Source organism: Leptinotarsa decemlineata, unplaced genomic scaffold, assembly GCF_025532065.1.
Source record: "Leptinotarsa decemlineata unplaced genomic scaffold, Ldec_3_MD MMD2_tig00002974_RagTag_RagTag, whole genome shotgun sequence".
Lineage (NCBI taxonomy): Eukaryota > Metazoa > Arthropoda > Insecta > Coleoptera > Chrysomelidae > Leptinotarsa > Leptinotarsa decemlineata.
The window spans coordinates 14,593,042-14,613,482 of NW_027412578.1; the positions used below are offsets into that span (position 1 = coordinate 14,593,042).

At 38.1% G+C, this 20,441-nt stretch overlaps 1 protein-coding gene across 2 annotated transcripts; it reads left to right on the forward strand.

Annotated features, from left to right (window-relative positions):
- The first annotated feature begins 401 nt into the window (after positions 1-401).
- LOC111503529 (fatty acid synthase) lies at positions 402-20,109 on the forward strand. 2 transcript variants are annotated; one of them, XM_023157858.2, is made up of 21 exons: positions 402-661; positions 1,888-2,076; positions 2,134-2,697; positions 3,542-3,780; positions 5,268-5,545; positions 5,608-5,954; positions 7,126-7,774; positions 8,142-8,394; positions 9,220-9,485; positions 9,542-9,813; positions 12,094-12,657; positions 12,865-13,291; positions 14,068-14,353; positions 14,416-14,614; positions 14,673-14,960; positions 15,123-15,566; positions 16,210-16,532; positions 16,630-16,816; positions 18,121-18,773; positions 19,643-19,879; positions 19,940-20,109. In XM_023157858.2, the coding sequence occupies exons 1-21, from the start codon at positions 526-528 to the stop codon at positions 20,045-20,047; spliced, it is 6,909 nt and encodes a 2,302-aa protein (XP_023013626.2). In that variant the 5' UTR covers positions 402-525; the 3' UTR covers positions 20,048-20,109. The 2 variants fall into 2 exon arrangements, with proteins under 2 accessions (XP_023013626.2, XP_074033685.1); XM_074177584.1 differs by having other exon boundaries at positions 523-661; positions 1,725-2,076.
- The last annotated feature ends 332 nt before the right edge of the window (positions 20,110-20,441 follow it).

A 20,441-nucleotide genomic window follows, 5' to 3' on the forward strand; every position in this document is an offset into this window, starting at 1 on the left:
TAGACTTCTGTTACTGATGAAAATGCAACAAGCTGATTTTTTTATTAGAACTTATTTCATCGTAGAGACGTAGTTGAAATCAGTTGCCTTGCAGTGAAAATTGCAGGAAAAGGAAGAAAATGAATTTCGTTCGGCTTTCAATGTCGAAGTTCGGCTTTGTTAGAAAAGTTGAAAGGCAAAAAAATATTTCAACGTTAATCGAAAGACAATATCTACACTTGCAAAGTAGCCGCAACCAATCAGATATTTTTTCAACAGTGTGTCATGTGCCGATGAATCTCAACCATGACTTTACAGAATTTAGTTTCTATCTACTAAATATTGACAATGCATTTGAATGAATTGCTTTATAAATTATCCAAAAGGTTTGACCCATTTCATCATCAAAACACAAGTTCAATCAGAATTATGTAACTGTTACTTCCTATTGTATGAAACCGTTAAACATTTGTCGTTTGTCGGTCTTCTTCCACGCTTTCAATAAGTTTTTATCTGACAAAGTAAAATAATCATCTTTAAGTGATAATGGAAACTTTTGACAAAATAGTAATATCTGGGATTGCCGGCAGATTTCCAGAGTGTGAAAATGTGGATCAGTTCAAAGAGGCCCTCTTGAATGGGGTTGATTTGGTTACAGACAACGATAAAAGATATCCCGCAGGTGAGTGTTTTACCAGGGGGCAGGATATCATTGATTTCTTTGTGAATATTATAAGTGTTTTGAAAATATGGTTTAAAAAAGTATCTATTTAAAATTAATCAGAATATAGGTAAAAAACGATTTTGTTAAAATGCATAATGGTTTAATAGGTATTTCTTTGAATTGTAGGAAGAATTACAATAAATATACAAGTATTTTTTATACATATATACAATCTAGCCTACTCTGTTTATTTTTTGTCTGTGAGGATACATAGTGAGTTATTGAAAAAGTACCGCAAGGTTTAACTGCCGGCCTAAAATCTTTTTTCCGTCTAACGAAGGTGCTTCACAATAATTCATTACATAGTTTCACCGAAAGAAATCACTCATTAGAAACCATCAAACATAGCGTATGAAAGAGATAATGTTTTTTTTTCTGAACCGGGCCGAAACGCATTCAACATTTGGGAGAAACAATTAATTTGAATCATTACTCCGGAGTTAAGGGGTGATCTCAACCTGTTTTTCAGCTGATCTAAATTCTAGCAGGTTTTTCTTTAATTTTTTATGAATTTATTGTAGATCGGATGTTTATCTTTCGTGACACGATGACATTTTCGTAAGTACAGTCATCATCTCCATTAATCACGTTTGTTTTGTATATCCGTTTAATAATATTTCAATACACCTTCCATCGTTATCAGAATCAAAACACACGACATAATTGAAACCAGATACCAGAAAGAAAACGTTCGTGATCTAAAACCAACAACACTGTTTAGATCAAAATAGGTCTCATTAGTGGTGCTAGGCGAATGCATTGCTGGACCAACTGCCCTTGAAGTAGAAGCCTTTGTAGGAAACGGCAATAACATATTCCGCTGAAAATTTCACTATAGGATCGACAGACGACTCAACCCATGAATATAAAAAATAAAAGGGGCTCCCCCAAATAGGTCTGCTGTAAAGCCTGCTGAACGACATCCGTCATCTTGCAGTGTTCACATCTAGCTAACTAGTTGGAACCATGTCCCATAACAGCGTTATCTGATGTTGAAACACGAATGCTATTTGCCTTACAGTGAAACCTGCAGAGGACGAAACTCGTTGGGTGGTCGATATCGAAGCTTAACATCGTAACGGCCCGTTTTGGACAGTCTACTTTAACGTGGACTCTATCTTCTGTCTTTAGATGTCTTGGTATGGGCAGATTTCGTCGCCGTTTTCTACTCAAGGTATTTTCAGGAATGTATGGAACACCTCGTAGGAGTGGTGTTATACCGCAAATAGATAAATTGGATAATACTTATTTCGGAATCCACGCCACCCAAGCCAACTATACGGATCCCCGCCATAGAATTTTGCTCGAGACAACTTACGAATGCATTGTGGATGCGGGCTATAACCCAGAAGAGCTAAGGGGAACTAAAACTGGTAGGTATTCGTATTCACTAGATATATAGTTCAATGAAACGGTCGATTAAATTTCAGGTGTGTACGTTGGAATAACTTCAGTCACGAGCTTGGACGAGGTCTGGAAGCAAAACCCCAGAGGGTATGCTATTACAGGCTTTTATTCGAGCATTGCGGCAAATAGAATCTCGTACTGTTTCGATTTCCGGGGTCCCAGTTTTTCCTTGGATACGGGATGTTCGAGCGGAATGTACGCCTTAGCAAATGCCGTAAGAGACTTGAAAATGGGAATGATAGAGAACGCAATAGTGGGTGTGGGTCAAATCCTTTATGACCCGAACGACACCAAAGGGTTCACAGACCTAAATGTTCTCTCTCCGGATGGAAAATGCAAAGTTTTCCAAAGCGACAGGAATGGTTTTAGTCGCTCTGAAACTGTAGCCAGTTTCCTGATACAGCGAGAGAGTACCAGCAGGAGAATTTATGCTACGGTTCTCGGGGCGAAGACGAATGCGGATGGTTACAAGAAAGAAGGGATGACTTTTCCCAGCACCGAAGCACAAGTTATACTGCTCAAGGAAATTTACCAGGAGCTCAGTTTGGATCCCAGGAAAGTCAGTTACGTCGAAGCACACGGAACAGGTAAGGCTCGGCACTAAATCGATATTTATATATTACAAAATAATTACTGATGACTCTCAAAATCATCGGTCGCACGTTTATATTTCTCACGATAAAATAGAGGCCGTTTACTTATGAATTATGGAACATATTCAATCTAAATCAGTGGTCAAGTTAGGAAACGTCAGACAATACCAAATTGGGAGTCCGAGACATGGTCATTTGATATGGCGTCAAAAACACTCTACATCGTTTTTTGAAAACTGTCCATCTTTTACAGGTGTAAAATTTTTCAAAATTCTTCCTTTAAATATAATAAATGAAAAGAAAAATAAAGAGTTTTCCATTAAAACCGTTGCTTCTACTGTACAGAAAAAGATAATTGAAGTGAACTTTTACGATCGGAGACAAATGTGTCAAAGCAATTTTCCGGGTTTGTTGACCGTGGTCTCCAGTTTTTTGTCTGAAGTTTCGTCTACGACTGCAATAGACACACAAAATGTCAAAAAACCTGTAGACCACGTCCAATAAATCCGGAAAATGAGTTTGATAATCTTGTCGAGGCTAGTTTCACGTGTCTTTTTCTTTGAAGATGATCACTTGGTGATCGAAACACGTGTCGAGGTGTTAAAAATAACGATTTGGTTTTGGGAAAAAACTCCAGTAATATTCATAAGGTTCCATCACAGTAGAGATGAGACTCTGAAAGCAGCTCCATTAGGATCCTCTTTGCCATTCTTTTTTCGAACGTAAGGTCTATTCACCTGCAGAATGTCTTCCCTATTACTTATTATTTTGTACATTAACGGATTACCTATATTTTTATTTAAAACCTTTGCTACCACTTACTATCCAATATATTCAGGAACCTCCGTTGGAGATTTGCAAGAATGTAGAGCCTTATCGCAAATATTCTGTCAAGGACGAGAGAAACCTCTACCTATCGGTTCCATCAAATCCAATATGGGACATTCAGAATGCTCGGCTGCCCTTTCCTCTCTTACGAAGGTCATCATAGCGATGGAATCAGGAGTTATACCAGCAAATCTACATGTGAATAGTTTGGACACAACTTTACCAGGAATATCGGATAACAAACTGAAGGTAATATTATTACTGATTAGTAATAACTTTACTACTGATATGTAAACATCAGATCAGCTCTGCGTTTTGATTATAAATGCAAAGCTTTCAGGTTCCGGTCTGCTTGCCAGAAAAGACAAGAGGGTTTCTTATTAGGCGAAATTTGGCTTCAAGTTACACTTCATTGTGAGATTTTCACTGGACAGTTTACAAAACTGAAACAACCGCAATACCTGTTTCGCTATACAATAGATTTCTCAAGAGTTAATTCTACTGAATTTGTGCTTTATATATAATGACACTTTGTATCATATGACCTTCTACCTACCTATTGACTAAAAATTTTAAATGAATTTAGTGAAAACTAATTGATAATTCAAATATAGTGAGAAGAATTTTAACAAACTCATTAAATTGACATATAATATCAAAGACATATAATACCAATTTCCTCATTAGATCAGACGAGGTGGAAAATTCAACTCTATATAGTGATTCGGTAGATTTTCAGAATTGTTAAATCTAATAATTTCTAAGCATTCCAAAAGATTGAATTTGGAACCATTGTCTTCGAAATGTAATATTTCAACAGTCGTTGTTGGTTCATGTAAGCTACGTACAAGTCTGACCTTTTTAAAAAACGAGCGATGTTTTTGGTGGGTTCACCATAGTATGTTAATGTCCTAAGACTTGGTAAATAACTTGATTTCGTAATTTTTTGGAAAGAATAGAGTCGATATGATCTACTTAGTAACCGTTATTGATGTCGAGTTGTTGGATAAAATTCAGTAATATCTGAAAATTATTTTTCAACAGTGGAATATCAAATAGTCTGTGAAGCATATTTTTGAATGCTGCTACTTTATTTTTGATAGGGATGTGTCGATGAATTATGTATGACAATGTCAGTATAACATGGATCGTGTTTGGTAATAGTCGTTTTTAGAAAATGTATTGAATTAGTCATATCCATTTCAGAAATGTATTTAATTGATGGGTGAATCTAATTAACAAAATCCACACACTTACTACGTATCTATCTACGTATCTGTGCCAGTATAATAAACTGTTAAAAATATGTTGGAAATTAGTGTGAATTCCAATTGATTCCAATTACGGATAGAGCCGTTACAAACGACAGCACAGGTTTAATTGAGAAATTGGTTTATGTTTGGCTTTGCAACAGGCCGCCATGAGTCGTAATACGTGACGTTCTTCATTATAAAGATACCATCTGCGTGATCTTTCAACATTGAATCAACATATCATCCGAATTGTACATTATATTGAAAATAATTTCATATATTATCAACACAATTTATATCAGTTCTGAATTTTTTTTCTTTGTATATTTTCACTTCTATCTTTGAAGTATTCAAATACATTACCAGTACCTTACCAATTTCTCTATCCTTAAATAAATCATCGCACTCATTGCAGTTTCATATTTTTCTTGTGTAGAATCGACGATTTCCTAATCAATTCACATATTTCGTGTACAATTTTAGGTTGTGACAGAAAACTTACACTGGGAAGGTGGAATAGTGGGGGTGAATTCTTTTGGACTTGGAGGCGCAAACGCCCACGCTGTGTTGAAGTCACATGAAAAAAAGAATTTGAGGAATGCAATTCTCCCAAAAAATCGATTAGTTCTAGTATCCGGCAGAACCGAAGAAGCTGTTGCTCACTTTTTGAAAGGGGTTGAAGAAGGCCAAAACGACGAAGAGTTCTTGGCACTCGTCGACGAAATTCACAAGAATAACATTGAACGTCACCCTTTCAGAGGGTAGGTAACAAAATGTTGTTGTTTGATGTAGACCGAAGCCGGTTTCTATTGAATTTTTTCAGGTTTTTAGTTCTGGGAGATCACCCTGTTAGGGAAATCAAAAAATATACTCCCGAAAAGAGACCGGTATGGTTCATTTACCCAGGTATGGGATCGCAATGGATCGGAATGGGTAAAGACTTAATGCACATCAAAGTGTTCAGAGAGACTTTATTGAAATGTGCTGAAGCTCTCAAACCTTTTGACATCGACTTAGAGGGTCTAATAATGAACGGATCGCCGAAACTCTTTGAAAATTACGTAAACGTTTTCGTTTCAATAACGGCCATCCAAGTTGCAATGACGAGTGTTTTGTTTTCATTGGGGATTTTTCCAGATGGAATCGCTGGCCATTCCTTGGGGGAAACTGGTAAGAAGTTATTTGATTGAAGTACAATCTTTGATATTTTGATAAGCAAAAAAAGGATATCTGAATGGAAACCGAATGTGGTTATTTTTGTGAATAGGTATTCCGGCGAACATTAGAATCTATGATGTTCACCAACTAATTTGGAATTGCTCAAAGTACTGAAAATATTCAAGTAGAGATTTCGTCAACTTTCTCACGAAAACCTATACACTCTCTCTTCTCTCTTCTGCAAACAATTTTTACCCATATGTGCAGAATTGTTTCTTCGAACTTTTTTGATCGTAGCTTCCGTGTATTTGGAGTTTTACGATCCATTTTTTTTCAATTTTACTACCATCTACATAGCATTACTGATCACCACACGCATGAAATTTTCTCTTTTCTTTTCTTACTTAGCTGCTACTATTGTCTTTAATTTCGTTGAGTCCCAAGAACTGTTGAGTTTTTCCTATTTATTCAGTTTTGATTTTTCGTAAGGATAGTGTTTGTGTTGAATTTATATGTGGTTTAATAGGCCGTAGTTAAATGGAACCTGAAGTATCAAATGTTTCGTTTGACATTGCGGCAGACATCATCAGATGTAATTTCAAAAACTAATTACTAATTCATGAAGTAACGGCCGAATCAATCAGAAAAAAAAAACATCAGATGTATGTGCGTTGACTGCGAGAACAAAAGTTATATCTCGAAGTCTCAGAAACGACTGAGACTTCGAGATATAACAAACACGAGTGTGTCCACACGTGTTGTAATTTCAGGGTGTGGTAGGGACGATAGAGACGCATCCATGCAAATGCTAACTCCTGATTGGTGGTCCGCACTTTTGCTGAGCTGTTCTGATATTATAAGTAGTTTCCTTACCAGAGGCTTATCACACAATTAGTCCTCATCAACATATAGATTTCTGTGACCTGTCTTGATATAATTGCCGAAAGCTTTCTCCAACATTTTCAGTGCAGGTTGTAAAGTTCATCCGCTGATCTGCCACGAAAAATTAGGATTTGTTGCATGTATTTTTGTCTTCCTTTGGGTGAAAGGGTGACTCTGGCCCTTTGTTATGCCTCCATCCAATAGAGTTATGAAGGTTACGACATCTAGGTAATTGCAGACATCGAATTACGACGCGATATACTACATGTAGTAGATCAAATAATATTTTATATATTTATAGCTTGCGGTTACGCTGATGGAACCTTGACCCCCGAAGAAACTGTCCTGCTCTCCTACGCCAGGGGGAAAGCAAGCACTTCGGTACCGCTTCCCAAGGGATTGATGGCAGCTGTCGGTCTCACGAAACAACAGGCCGAACAGATACTTCCGGAAGACACATTCATAGCATGCCACAACGGAAAATCGAATTTGACCATATCTGGATTGCAAGCTCCGATGACAACCATGCTTGATAAATTGAGATCTCAAGGAATTTTCGCGAAAATGCTCGACACACGCGAAATTGCTTTTCATTCGAAATATATTGCCGACACTGGACCACTGATGCTAGAGTATTGCAAAAAAGCGATTAAAACGGTCAAGCCAAGATCTGCTAGATGGATTTCGACTTCTGTGCCTGACGGTGAGATGGACAAATCGTGGACAAAGTGGAATAGTCCCGAGTATCACTATAGAAATTATCTGAATCCCGTATTGTTCGCAAGAGTATACGATCATATACCGGAAAACGCGTTAGTTGTGGAAATTGCACCCCACGGATTGTTTCAGTCAATATTGAAGACAGAATTCGGTCCCGATGTGGTGAATGTCAGCTTGGCTAGCAAATGGGTCGACGAGAATGAGCAATTTCTTCTTTCTGCTATTGGCAGGTAAGTAATCAATTGGAACAGATTCATTTTGTGTGTACTAAACTGCATGTAAAGACTCAATCACATGAGTCATGAGGAATGTAATAAACAGTATGTTCCTTAGACTAAACGATCTAATAAAACTTTTCCAAGAGCAAGTGGCGCATATCTGATTCCATAGACCAGAAAAGTCCACATCTTGAAAAACTGTCATAGAATAAAAATTGTTGAGATCAGTGTACGTCATTAGAATCTTATTGGATACTTCTTTCATTTGGAAATAACGAAGTGGGCCGTAAAAACCATGAACAGCGACACTCTTTCATAAACATAATTTTCAGTTGATTAAAATCATTGATGCAGGACTGAAATTTAAGGTTTATTTCAGAATGTATCTGGAGGGGGCGCAACCGAACCTCAGAAATTTTTATCCAGACGTTTCCTTTCCTGTTGGTCGCGGAACCAAAATGCTGTCTCCACTAGTCAAATGGGACCACAGCAGCTCGTGGTTCAGTGAGCTCTGGAAGCACGCAGACCACTTTGGACATGCTATTTCGGTTGACGTATCTGACGAGAAATACTCCTACCTCAAGGGGCATTTCATCGACGGCAGAATCATGATGCCTGCCACTGGATATTTGGTAAGTATTATTGTAGTGCAAAATATAAACAATCTTAATAAGTGAAGATATCAAGAGGAAGTAAAAAACCGTTAAACATTTGTAGTAATACGATTTCTTCATTAATTTATTCATATTATGAATACACCGACTCGTTACTTGATGAAAATGAATAACACTATCCATGATAGTAATTATGCAATTTTCACAATCAATTTTGACTTAATTCTAGTTCTCACTTCAAAAATACAGATGATAATATAAATCTTAATATGAATTGAATAATAAACGCCACTAACTTGATAGTCGATTAATTGATTACTCTGGAAATGAATGAACAACAAGTAGGCCGTCGTGGATTGGGAATCGATGTACAAACATGCAAGAAATGTAATTTTGAATAAGTTGAAGAAAAATAGATGCTTCGATTTCGAATCAGAACATATGACGACGCACTCTGTATGGAACGTAATGAAATTTTTTTCAAAGTCATATATTTACTCCAGATCAATTTTTCGTCTATAATTGGGCCAAGGAATTCATATTTTGCCGATTTGCCAAGAACACTCACCACTGCAGAATTTTTTTCTGTAAATGTAGATAATCTATCAACAAACACTCTTAATTTATATAAACAATTCAATATTTTTTATTTGATAGGTATAATATCACCAGGAGATAAGAAACTGGATTTATAATAATCTCCTGATGATGCTAACTTGGTTATAGGAACGCATATCGAGAGACGGTGACAAAAAATGTAGTGCCGCCATTTTTAATTGTGGGCAATTGTCAGATCTATATCTAAAAGTACTCTCTGATTGCTAATTGTTCTTTATTTTCTAGGAACTGATATGGAAGGTGATGGCCAAATTATATATGAAAGAAACAGAAGAACTTCCTGTAGTGATCGAGGACATAAAATTCAATCGAGCAACAGTACTATCGGACAAAGAAAACATCCAATTCATCATAAATATTTTCAAACAATCTGGGAACTTTGAAATATTCGAGGGCGGATCTGTAGTGGTATCGGGAAAAATAAGAGTACCTCAAGATGTTTCCAAAGAATTCCTTGAGATGCCACCCGAAGTTGATTCAAGATTCAACGGGTACAATACGTTAGAATATTTTATCTTGTTAGCAATTCAATTCCAATTTTTTCCAGGCTGTATCCCAAACTGTCTCGCGAAGATCTGTATAAAGAATGCCATTTGAGGCGTTACATGTACAGAGACTCGTTTAAGGCGATCACTGAATGCGACGTTGACGGACTCGCAGCGAAAATAGAATGGACCGGAACTTTCACTAGCTTCATGGATGGGATGCTGCATCCGATGATCTTGACAGATCATCGCAGAGGACTGAATTTTCCGATAAGTATCGAACAAGTGGTTATAGATCCAGTGGGTCATTTGAAAGTCGTGAATGCTCATAGAGGTTTGTGAAGTATTTTTATTTTTGGAAGATTTGCCTTCGTGCCTTGAAATATTCGCGACATATCCCTATATAATGTTTCACTAGGGTTCCGGTCCGGCTTCGCACACTCATCACAAAATTTAGTCAAATTTTTTTTCGTCGTAATTGTCACCTCAGTTTGTCCATGAAGATTACCGTCTCTAGCTGAAGGGCATGCTTCTCAAGATATAAGGGCTTGAAGTTCCGGAGCCCTCTATAGAATTCTAAAACAGTTTAGAACATCCCGAAACGTTGTGAAGTGTTCGAAACTAGTCTGGAAAGTTCTGTAAAATCCCGCAACATGCTGGATCCTTGTGGAACTATCAAGGGTGTAGTAGCCCCCTCTCTTCATCTATTCATGAAAAATGTTCCTGTTCTAGGGTACTCATACTTGGGAAAGCTATATTGTATAGCAAAACACGTGCTACGGTTTTGTAAACCTTTTACAGTAAAAAGTAGAATACATATTATTAGTAAGTTTATGTTCCGGTGGTGGAAACACTACAGATCATTTGAGAGAATTTCATAACATTCCAGAACATCCCGAAATTTTCTGAAATTTGGTGGAATATTCGGGAAAAATTTGAAACGTTCAGAAACATCCTGGTATATCTCCAAATCATTCTGAAACCATCAATGTAGTTATAAGGTGTAGCAGCCCTTTGTCTCCCTTCCGTTTTTATGGAGGGCGTGCTTTTGACGATAAAGGAGCTAAACGTTTAGATCTCTAGAACAGTACAGATCATTCGAGAATATTCCAGAGCATCCCACAAAATCCTAGAACATACCGGAACATTCTGGAATAGTCTGGAACGTTTGAACGGATTGTATGGATTGAGCTGCTCATTGGTAGGAGTAAATGAAGCAAGATTCATTGTTCATCATTTTGTTCCAACTATCACACAATCGCATGTCAACTCCCTCATCAAAGCGAGGTAAACTAACTAGTAACTAATTCATTCAAACAAAATTATATTCGCAACTATCAATTTCAATTCAATTCAACCAACGCAATTGAGACGCAACGCGTTTGTCATGCCGCTTGAATTCATTTTCTGGGGCGATTGTTTCATTTTTGCGATAACTTCTCGGGTATCTCATTTTCAATACGGGTGTGAACTCTCGCATCGAGAGAAAAATCAGATGTCTTTCTCAGTTTTACTTTCAAAACAGAGATAGACATCCGATTTGATAGTTTGCTTGATTTCATAATGAGGCCAAAAACTTGATTTGAATTTTATGGTGAAAAGACCAATTATAATGTGTACTAACGTTTCATTCGATGAAGAATAATATCGTAATCGTCTAAATAGCTTTCAAATTACTTCATTGTATGTGACCATTATTTCAAACTTCAAAATGAATATACTAAGTTGTCCTTGTATACTTGTATACCTATAAAAGAAAAAAAATCTGTTTAAAATCTGTTTTCCGTTAATCAGCTGTCGCCCCCATACGAACGACAACTCTCAGAAGTTGAGAAACTTGTGCGAGCTAAGGACTAACGAGGTCTTACCTTTTAACGTTTGATTCCTAACACGGTTGCAGAATCACCCCAGCTTCAACCAGATAAATTCTCTCGAGAAAAGTATCTGGTCGAGGCAGGAATCGAACCCACGGTCTTCCGATCGTGAGTCGGGCGCACTACCACCACGGCCAATTCCACAAGAGAGAGAAGTCAAGGTATTACCTCTAATCGGTGCAGGAATGATCCGACCCAAACAGTAGTGTGCTGGGACTCGACTGACTTCAACGCGGCTCCACTGTATGTAATAAACCTTCGTCTGAGATCTCTATCTCTCGTCAACAAAGCCCCAAAAGCGAAAAAGAAACATCCCTCGTACTAACTCTCTAACAGAAATCGAAATAAGTCCGAAGACTGTATCGAGAAGGGATATGTTCTTTGCCCAACATACCTACACAGTAGGCTCTGTTTCGAGATTTTATTTCGAAATATGTATTTTCTTATGCGTATGTATCTCTCCTGGATTGATTCATAAATCAGGTTACAGGCTGCATGCAGCACCTAACTTTACCGTCAAACACTTCCAGATAAATTATAGCCTCTGGATCGCACACGGTTATTTTTGGAATTTTTCTCAACCAACAAACTCAACATCTTCAACAAGTGCAACATCTCTTGCTACGTCACTGAAGCAAACAATGCTAGAGTAGTGCATCGTCCCCAAGTTTAATAAAAAACTTATATCTTGTCTGACCTTCATTTTGATTCTAGTATAATACAGTAAATATTGTTTTCAGTAATTCCTTTAGAACAGAACCGTTCCTGTGGAGTACTCAGAGCGGGAGGAATAGAAATAACCGGAACCCGCATGTCCAGAGCGCCTCGTCGTCGAAGAACCCAGCCGGACCCGTATTTAGAGACTTTTCACTTCGTCAGCTACGAATCCCCTTCGAACAGCCGGTACGATGTTGAAACCTCGATGAGAATTACTTTTCAGATAATCGCAGAGAACTCCATCGGCCTCATCAAAAAATTGAAAATTTTGCAAGTGAAAGGCACCCGTCCCGAACTCGAGTTTGGGGTCAGAATGAAATCGATTCTCGACAAGCAGATGTTGGTAAGGTACGAGTATTTCGAGAAAGAATTTTCTCAAGTTGATGATAACGTTAAATTTGACGTGATCATTGTGGATGAAGAAGTTGCTACCGACATGCAGATGAACTCGATGGTTCAAAGTTTGACACCGAATGGATTTGTTCTACACTTCGGAAGTGTTTCTAAAACGGTTGATGAATTTTTTCTACCCGTTTTCCGAGCTGGTTCTAACCGAAATAATATCAACCTTCTAAAGCCCAGAACAGGTAAACTATGTTTATGATTTCTGAATTATTTCGTTAAAGTAAAATATAAATATATTGAAAACTGAATTCGGAATTTTTGTGGCATCAAAGTTATGACATTCAGAATATTTCGAATAAAATCTAATCAATCATATAGTCACAGCTGTTTAACTTCTGTTTAGTTTCACAAATTCTGTATAAGCTTGTCCATTAATCTCCTATTTTCAGAACTCCCCAAGGAATATGAAATAATCCGCATCAGCAACAACGACTTCAGATGGTTAGAGGACCTGAAAGAAGTGAGTCGACGCAGCTGGCATGGCACTGTGTACCTACTAAGCCAAGAAGAACCTTCCAGCGGAATCGTAGGCCTAACGAAGTGCTTGCTGGCTGAAAGCGATGTATCTTATAAATGTTTATTCATCGACATGAACACCAAGAAATTTTCTATGGATGTCGACTTGTTTCGGACACAGCTGAAGAAAAATCTTACTATCAACGTATTGAGGGACTTCGAGTGGGGAACTTTCTCTTATTTGCCAGTCTTGGAGAGCCAAACAACAAATGCTGAGAACGCTTCTTTGTCAATCGAAACTCTCGGAGATTTATCTACGTTCAAGTGGATTCAGAGACCCGTGCCGTTGTCATTGCCGCAGTGAGTTCGTTATAATTTTTTATGGTTGAAATCGAAAGTTAATAGATACTTATTAATAATTAGGAGAATCAGAGAGAACAAAATCTGGGCTGGTTAGGCCATGTAGTACCAAACGTTTCATCTGCTACTTTGGCAGACATCTTCAGTGGTATTTGCGTGACTGCGAACACAAAGTCTCAGCAACGCTGACAACTTGGATTTACTGCTCCGCAGTAGCAGACGAAAAATTTGCTGCTACAAGTTCCATTCAACCACAGCCTACCAACCTCCCATGGTGACGTCGACCATGAAAAGCTATATTCTTGAATTATAAGTGGATGTACGTGGATTTTTTTTACTTTTCTTTTCACTTTTGTGCTATTCGTGTTTGAATATGTGAGTATGAATTATAGTGTATTTTTCGTTTTGAATGATGCGTGAACAATGTGCCATCGACAGCAGCTATGTTTTGTCTCCATCGACAATGATGCCAGTTTGAACATGATCCGAGCACGAATTAGAGGTGGACTGCAATTTTTCAGAACTTGCCATGATTCATCGTAAAGTGATAAATTTTGTACATACATACTATCAGTATCAACATAGCTAACGGCAGCGTTAGCGCAGAGCTAAGCACCAGCCTCTCATCAAGGCGACCACGGTTCGATTCATAGCCATGGAAACTTTTTTCATTAACCAGAGTGGCGAACCAAGAAATCGTATGGGGTTTCCTGGCCACCACGAGATAGTAATGAGCAAAATTGCCGTTTTGATCTGGGTAAAAATTATTTTTTCAGATTTCCTAATCAAGAATTGGTTCACGTTTACTATTCGTCGTTGAACTTTCGAGATGTATTGGTTGCGACAGCATCGTTGGGTATAGATCTAGATCAGAATGCGACGGCAGTCGAAACCAATCTGGGTTTTGAATACTCCGGAATAACTTCGACCGGACGAAGGATTATGGGAATATCGGTCGAATGTTTGGCTTTGCAAGTGAGAGCTCATCCGATCCTGACGTGGGAAGTGCCCGAAACGTGGAATCTGCGAGAAGCTGCAACGGTGCCGGTCGTATACTCGACGGTGAGTTTTTTTCAACTAAAACATTGAAGCATTTCGAATAACCTTTTGCATTTTTCCGTCAGTGTTTTTATGCAATGATAATGAAGGGGCAGATGAAAAGAGGAGAATCAATACTGATTCAAGCTGGAACAGGAGGAATCGGTCTAGCTGCTATTTCCATAGCTCTCGGCATGGAAGCCACAGTATTCACGACTGTCAGTACGTTAGAAAAAAGGGAATTCCTGAAAAACATGTTTCCAGAATTGCTGGACAAATATATCGGTGAGACGAGTGATAGGCGATAATTCGAGAACAGTAAACTATTCATATATGTTTGCAGGTAATTCCAGAGATAAGTCCTTTCGCAAATTGATTATGTGCGAAACGAATGGCAGAGGCGTCGACTTGGTATTGAACTCGCTGGCTGGAGACTTGTTCCAAGCATCCTTAAAATGTATAGCGAAGAGAGGGCGATTTCTGGAAATCGGAAAAATGGACTTCACACGGGGGACTCCTATAGATTCGAGTTTGTTTTTCAAAGACTGCAGCTTTCACGGAATCCAATTAGAGGATCATTTCGGCTTGAAGGACGAAGTTACTAGAAAAATTCACGAGTTACTCGAAGAAGGTAATGGATGGATTTTTTTCGAAAGTTTGAAAATTCTAAAATGTTCAATACTTCTCGCGCATGACGGCATTTCTTCACTCGAAACTGTTGAAAGTATCAAATAAAGTGTTTGTTCAGTTAGAAGTTTCCGTTAGATGGTTAATGTTTACTGAATTTTTCAAGGTATCAAGAACGGTGTGGTGAAACCTCTACCGCCGACCGTTTTCAACGAGAATGAGATAGAAAGCGCGTTCAGGTTTTTATCAACGGGAACCCACAAAGGAAAAGTCCTTATAAATATACGGAATGAAAATGCGTCTTCTCCTTCACCCGCGAGAACCGTTGCCGCCACCCCGAAAATCTACTTTGACCCGTCGAAAACGTACATCATAGTAGGCGGCCTGGGAGGCATCGGGCTCGAACTGGCCAACTGGTTGATTGAAAGAGGAGCCACCAAAATCGTTTTAAACTCTAGGAGGAAGACGTTGAACGGCTACCAAGGGATGTGTTTAAAAAAATGGTCGTCTTTCAAAAACGTTACCGTGAAAGTTTCCGATGCAGATACTGGTTGTTTAAAAGGAGCCAGCCAGTTGGTGCTTGAGGCGCAGAAATTAGGGTCTGTCGGAGGTAAGTTATCACCAGGCGATTAGTTATGTTTATGTTAACGCCTAGTATTTTGAAAAATTGATTCATAAAATGTATGCAAATGTCATCAAGATGTCTTTGAGTTAGAACGATTATTGTAAAATGCGCAACGAAAAGCTGTAGGTAATGAATAAAAGTTTGTATTAAACGTATCATGTGAGCAATAATTTCATGAATCAAGGCATACGGAGGGGGGTTGTCGGGTTATAGTTCCTAGGGACCTATTTTAAAGTTTAGTACAGCTCCTACAAATGTAGGAAGAGCTTTCTGTGTTATTGTACAGAGAACGCGCAGAGTGTACGAATTTCAAAGTGTCTTCTTAGACTTATCAAGCTATAGATCATTTAGTTTTTGTATCTTCGATGATTTTTGACTTTTAAATTTTTGTAACTTCTATATCCTCTACTGAAATTCTCTTCTCAGAAATAAAATGGTGGGTGGTTCTGGATCTGTAGGAATAAATCGATATTTACATACAAATTAGAACTGCACACGGTTTTAGTTTTTCAGATTTTCAGTCGTGTTAAACTTTTATTTTCTGTTAAACTTTCAACATGTATATCATAACAAGTGTTCTTTAATACGCATACAAGTTATGTGGCAATATTCCTTCAATTTCCTTCAGGTGTGTTCAACACCGCACTGGTGCTTAGAGACGGAATATTGAGCAACCAAACAAAAGCGAAATTTGAAGATGTATTCAAGTGCAAAATCGTGTCCGGTCAAAATATGGACGCAGCCACTCGCAAACACTGCCCGGATCTCGAATACTTTGTGATGTTTTCTTCGATTTCGGCCAGAGGAATTGCCGGACAAACGAATTACGGGATGGCGAACTCTGCCTTAGAGAGGTTGTGCGAGCAACGAAAAACTGATAAACTGCCAGGGTTAGCAATTCAATGGGGACCCATCAGAGACGTGGGTATTTTAGCTGGAAAGGAGGACCAGGTGATTGTTTATTTTCATTGATATTCTCCAATCCTTTTAGAGGTCGTTCAACTCCCATCTGAAATATAAACAATGAACTAATGATATTGTCTTTTAGGAATCATTGGGTTTGGTATTCCAAGACATAATCTCCGTTTTAAAGGCGCTGGAGACATTATTGTTGGGAGATCACGTTGTAGGTTGTAGTGTCGTTTTTCCGGATTGTACAACCGCATCTACTACTTCAGCGACAAGACGAACACCAGCTGAAGCTACAGCTCATATATTAGGAATCACAAAATTAGGTAAGTAGGGGCACTTGCCACTGAAATATAAAATATGTTGAGGATCGAATGAGGCACATTTCGTCAACACGGTTATATCCAACTCGATATAACGGGTGGTTGTAACCGGTTAAAACCACAATGAAAAACTCGCCTGTTATAACCCAGTCATTTTTCCTCGGATTCTCGAAGAAATTGAAAAAGTCATCAATTATATAATTGTAACTCATTTATTTTACCAAACGTTCATTTTTTTCAAACTCGAAAACATTCTTATAGAATGTAAGAAAATTAAACTTTCAAAACATAAAAACTTTATTTGACCAATAGAATTCATTTGTGGTGACAATTGAAATATAAATATATTTTCAACATTTTCTCCACTTCCACTGGATTATTATTATTGCGAAGATTGGTCCATATATTGGCAAATGTAAACTTGATTATCACGAACGTTGTTTTTTTAAGGTTCCGTTCTTGGACCAGTACTATCAACATAAATTACATTTCAATATGAAAATTCAATCGCGTGAAATGATTTGTCTATAAATATTCTGGAAAAACCATTCGGTGTAGAGAGTGAACCAAATTACAAATAGAGTTCAAATCATCTAAAGGAACAATTCGTTCAAGCCAGTCTTCACTTACCTACGCAGTAGGTTCATGGATTGACACCTATCAGAAAACAACTGCTCCCCTGGCTAATGGTTGATGCCACGAAGGGCGTTGGATTGTATCCGACAGAATAAAATTCCTGCATATGATTTATGCATAAGCTGCATTTCTCAATGTGAAGAATCCTACACTGACGCCTGTCGGATATAATCCAACGCCCTTCGTGATATTAGCCAGGGGAGTAGTTGTTTTCTGATAGGCGTCAGTCCATGAACCTACTGCGTAGGTAAGTGAAGACTAGCCTGAACGAATATTATTCCTTTAGATTTAGATGATTTGATTTATTGCCAGTTTTCAAGTATGTCCACTTACATAGGACAAATAAAGTAGTCAATTTACATTCCTTCAAGTAGTTATCTTAATGCCTGATTCCCACATAATCAAACTTTGCCGGCTCATGATTATAAAAGTTTCACATGTGTTTTGTGTACCACTGAAATTTTTCAAAGCAAAATTTCGTAACATACAAGGCATTGAGATATGCAACAGTTATAATAGCTAATGCAGGTTACGTTAGGTTAGGTTGGATTACATTAGATTATACTAATTGGTGATTGATTTTTGTAAAATCAAACTATAATATACAAAATAGTAGGTTAATTGTTTTCACTGTCCTGATTAGATTTAATGTCATATAATCTTATTTTCAGATTCCATCGATAAATCTTCCACGCTCATCCAACTAGGGATGGATTCTCTGATGATGGCAGAAATTAAACAGACGCTATACCGCAACTTTCATATCGAGTTGAGCGTCAACGAAATCAGACAACTCACTTTCGATTCTTTGACGTCGATGGAAGAGAATGACAAGAAGATCGTCGCAGTGAAAAAATTTGACGTGACAACTCTGAAGGGACAATCGTATATTCTATCTACAGAACCGTTGACGACGTTGAAAAGAGTGCCAAACGACGATAAAATCGTCTTTTTCGTCCACCCGATAATAGGCCGGGTGGATTCAATGAAGGCCTTGGCAGAGGCTATCGAAGCGACTGTCTACGGATTGCAGTGTACAAAGAATACTAATTTCGACACCGTTCCCGCCTTTGCCAGTTACTTCATCGGAATTATGAGAGAAAAGCAACAGAAAGGACCGTACCACCTCTGCGGGTACTCTTATGGGACCGTTCTGTCGCAGGAGATCGCATTACAAATGGAAGAAGCGGGGGAAAGAGTAACAATAGTCGCTGTGGACGGATCGTCCGAATTCATGAAGGGTGCCGCGAAGATTATGTTTGAATCACCAGTGGAATATCTGAAAAAAATTTGGGCGGCGATCCTCGATATTCCCCAAAGCGAAGTAAGTACCGTCCGAGAACATTAAACCTGGTGCAGACGAGCATATAATCAACGCGCCGCAAAAGATACGGATGTTGTTGAAATATTGTCACGAACTTGGGGTTTTACCAAGTTTCGTCTCATGGTGGCTTATTAATAAACAAAAAATAAGCAGTATGCTTTCATTGAGTTGACTGTGGATCGAGTCTTTTGTCGATCCCATACATGGCATCTTCGTAGGGAAAGGTATCATCGCCTTTACTTGGTCTTTAAGACTGTTGAGTCCAGCCGTGGATGCTCCTAGCAACATTGATGAGACCTATGTCAGGTCGAAACATCGCCTTCTGATATTGGATCACGAATATTTTGTTATTGAGTTCTGGTTTAAACTTGCAGCGAAAGTTACGAGAACAAATCTAGTTCAGCGGTCGATATCGAAACTTTGCAGCTGACCGCCCCGCGTTTAAATTGAGACATTTGTCTTTCCCATAGATGGCGTCTCCGTAAGGGGACCGTCTTTACTTTCGTGAAATAACAGAACGATACATAAACCAACGGCAATATTTTGTTATCTTCATTTTGGAATTGGCGAATCAGCATTACTATATATTTTCATTAATATCATTTCTGAAATTCGAAAAATATGTACATCTTAATGTATACGTAGATTTCCGTGTCTTCTAGATTTATCAAGAAGAAATTCTATGACTTTTCTACTATTGGTTGTATCTACCCGTTAGAGATAAAGATCTAACACTTGTAACCTAACAGCCTTCAGCCCTTCCTTACTTCTATTCGAATCACTAAATCAATAACAGAAATCTAGTGGAGTAGATTTCACATTTTTGCTTCTGTTTTGAGCTTATTCATACGTAGTGGTGTTCTTTTCAGTTCGATAACATTGATGCGCACACTTGGGAGGAAGCCTTACCAGATATAAGTACAATTGTCGCCCGCAAAATAGGTGCTGATTTGGACCTAGTCAATGCGTCTCTCCTTCAGTATTACAACAGGATACGTGCTGGGTACTCTTACAGACCGAGAAGAAAAATCCAAGGGAAAGTGACCTTGATCAGGGTGCAATGCAAAAACCAATATACGGCAGCTAATGATTACGGTTTGCAGGAGGTAATGATTTAGTTCTAAGTGAAACGCATTCTGGTTTACTCATTCACATATAAATTTCAGTTTTGCCAACAGGAAGTGGACGTCATGAAAGTGAATGGAAATCACTTTACGATTTTAACAGGAGACAATGTCATGGCCATTTCCAGAGTCATCAACGAATCCTTGTGAAAGTTGATTCTAAAACGAAATTCTCACTTTTGTTGTACAATAATAAAACGTTTTTAAATAAGTTGATGAAATGATATAAATTCATCCTTTCGTATAGAGATTTTCTGGGACACAGTCACCTCCTCCTCCTTTTAATATATGAATAAAACCTTCAATCATATGATAACAGTGGAAATTTATTAATATTTTTTGCATCCTGCAATATTGCATACACTTCAGCCTAGAAGCCGCATGTTAAATAACTAACTATAATGACATTTTCTACCAGTACTATATCACAGCACTGATCTCAACTGTTGAAAACACCAAAACAAGTTAGCATCATTGGAGATGATTAAAACCAATCTTGCAGCTACGTTAGACTTTTATATACATCTGGACGAACCATCATCTT

Coding starts and splice junctions, on each gene's coding strand:
- LOC111503529 (XM_023157858.2), top strand. CDS start 526: ATGGAAACTTTTGACAAAATAGTAATATCTGGGATTGCCGGCAGATTT. Junction 12,658..12,864: donor CCTTCTAAAGCCCAGAACAG/GTAAACTATGTT, acceptor TCCTATTTTCAG/AACTCCCCAAGGAATATGAA. Junction 18,774..19,642: donor TCGATATTCCCCAAAGCGAA/GTAAGTACCGTC, acceptor TGTTCTTTTCAG/TTCGATAACATTGATGCGCA.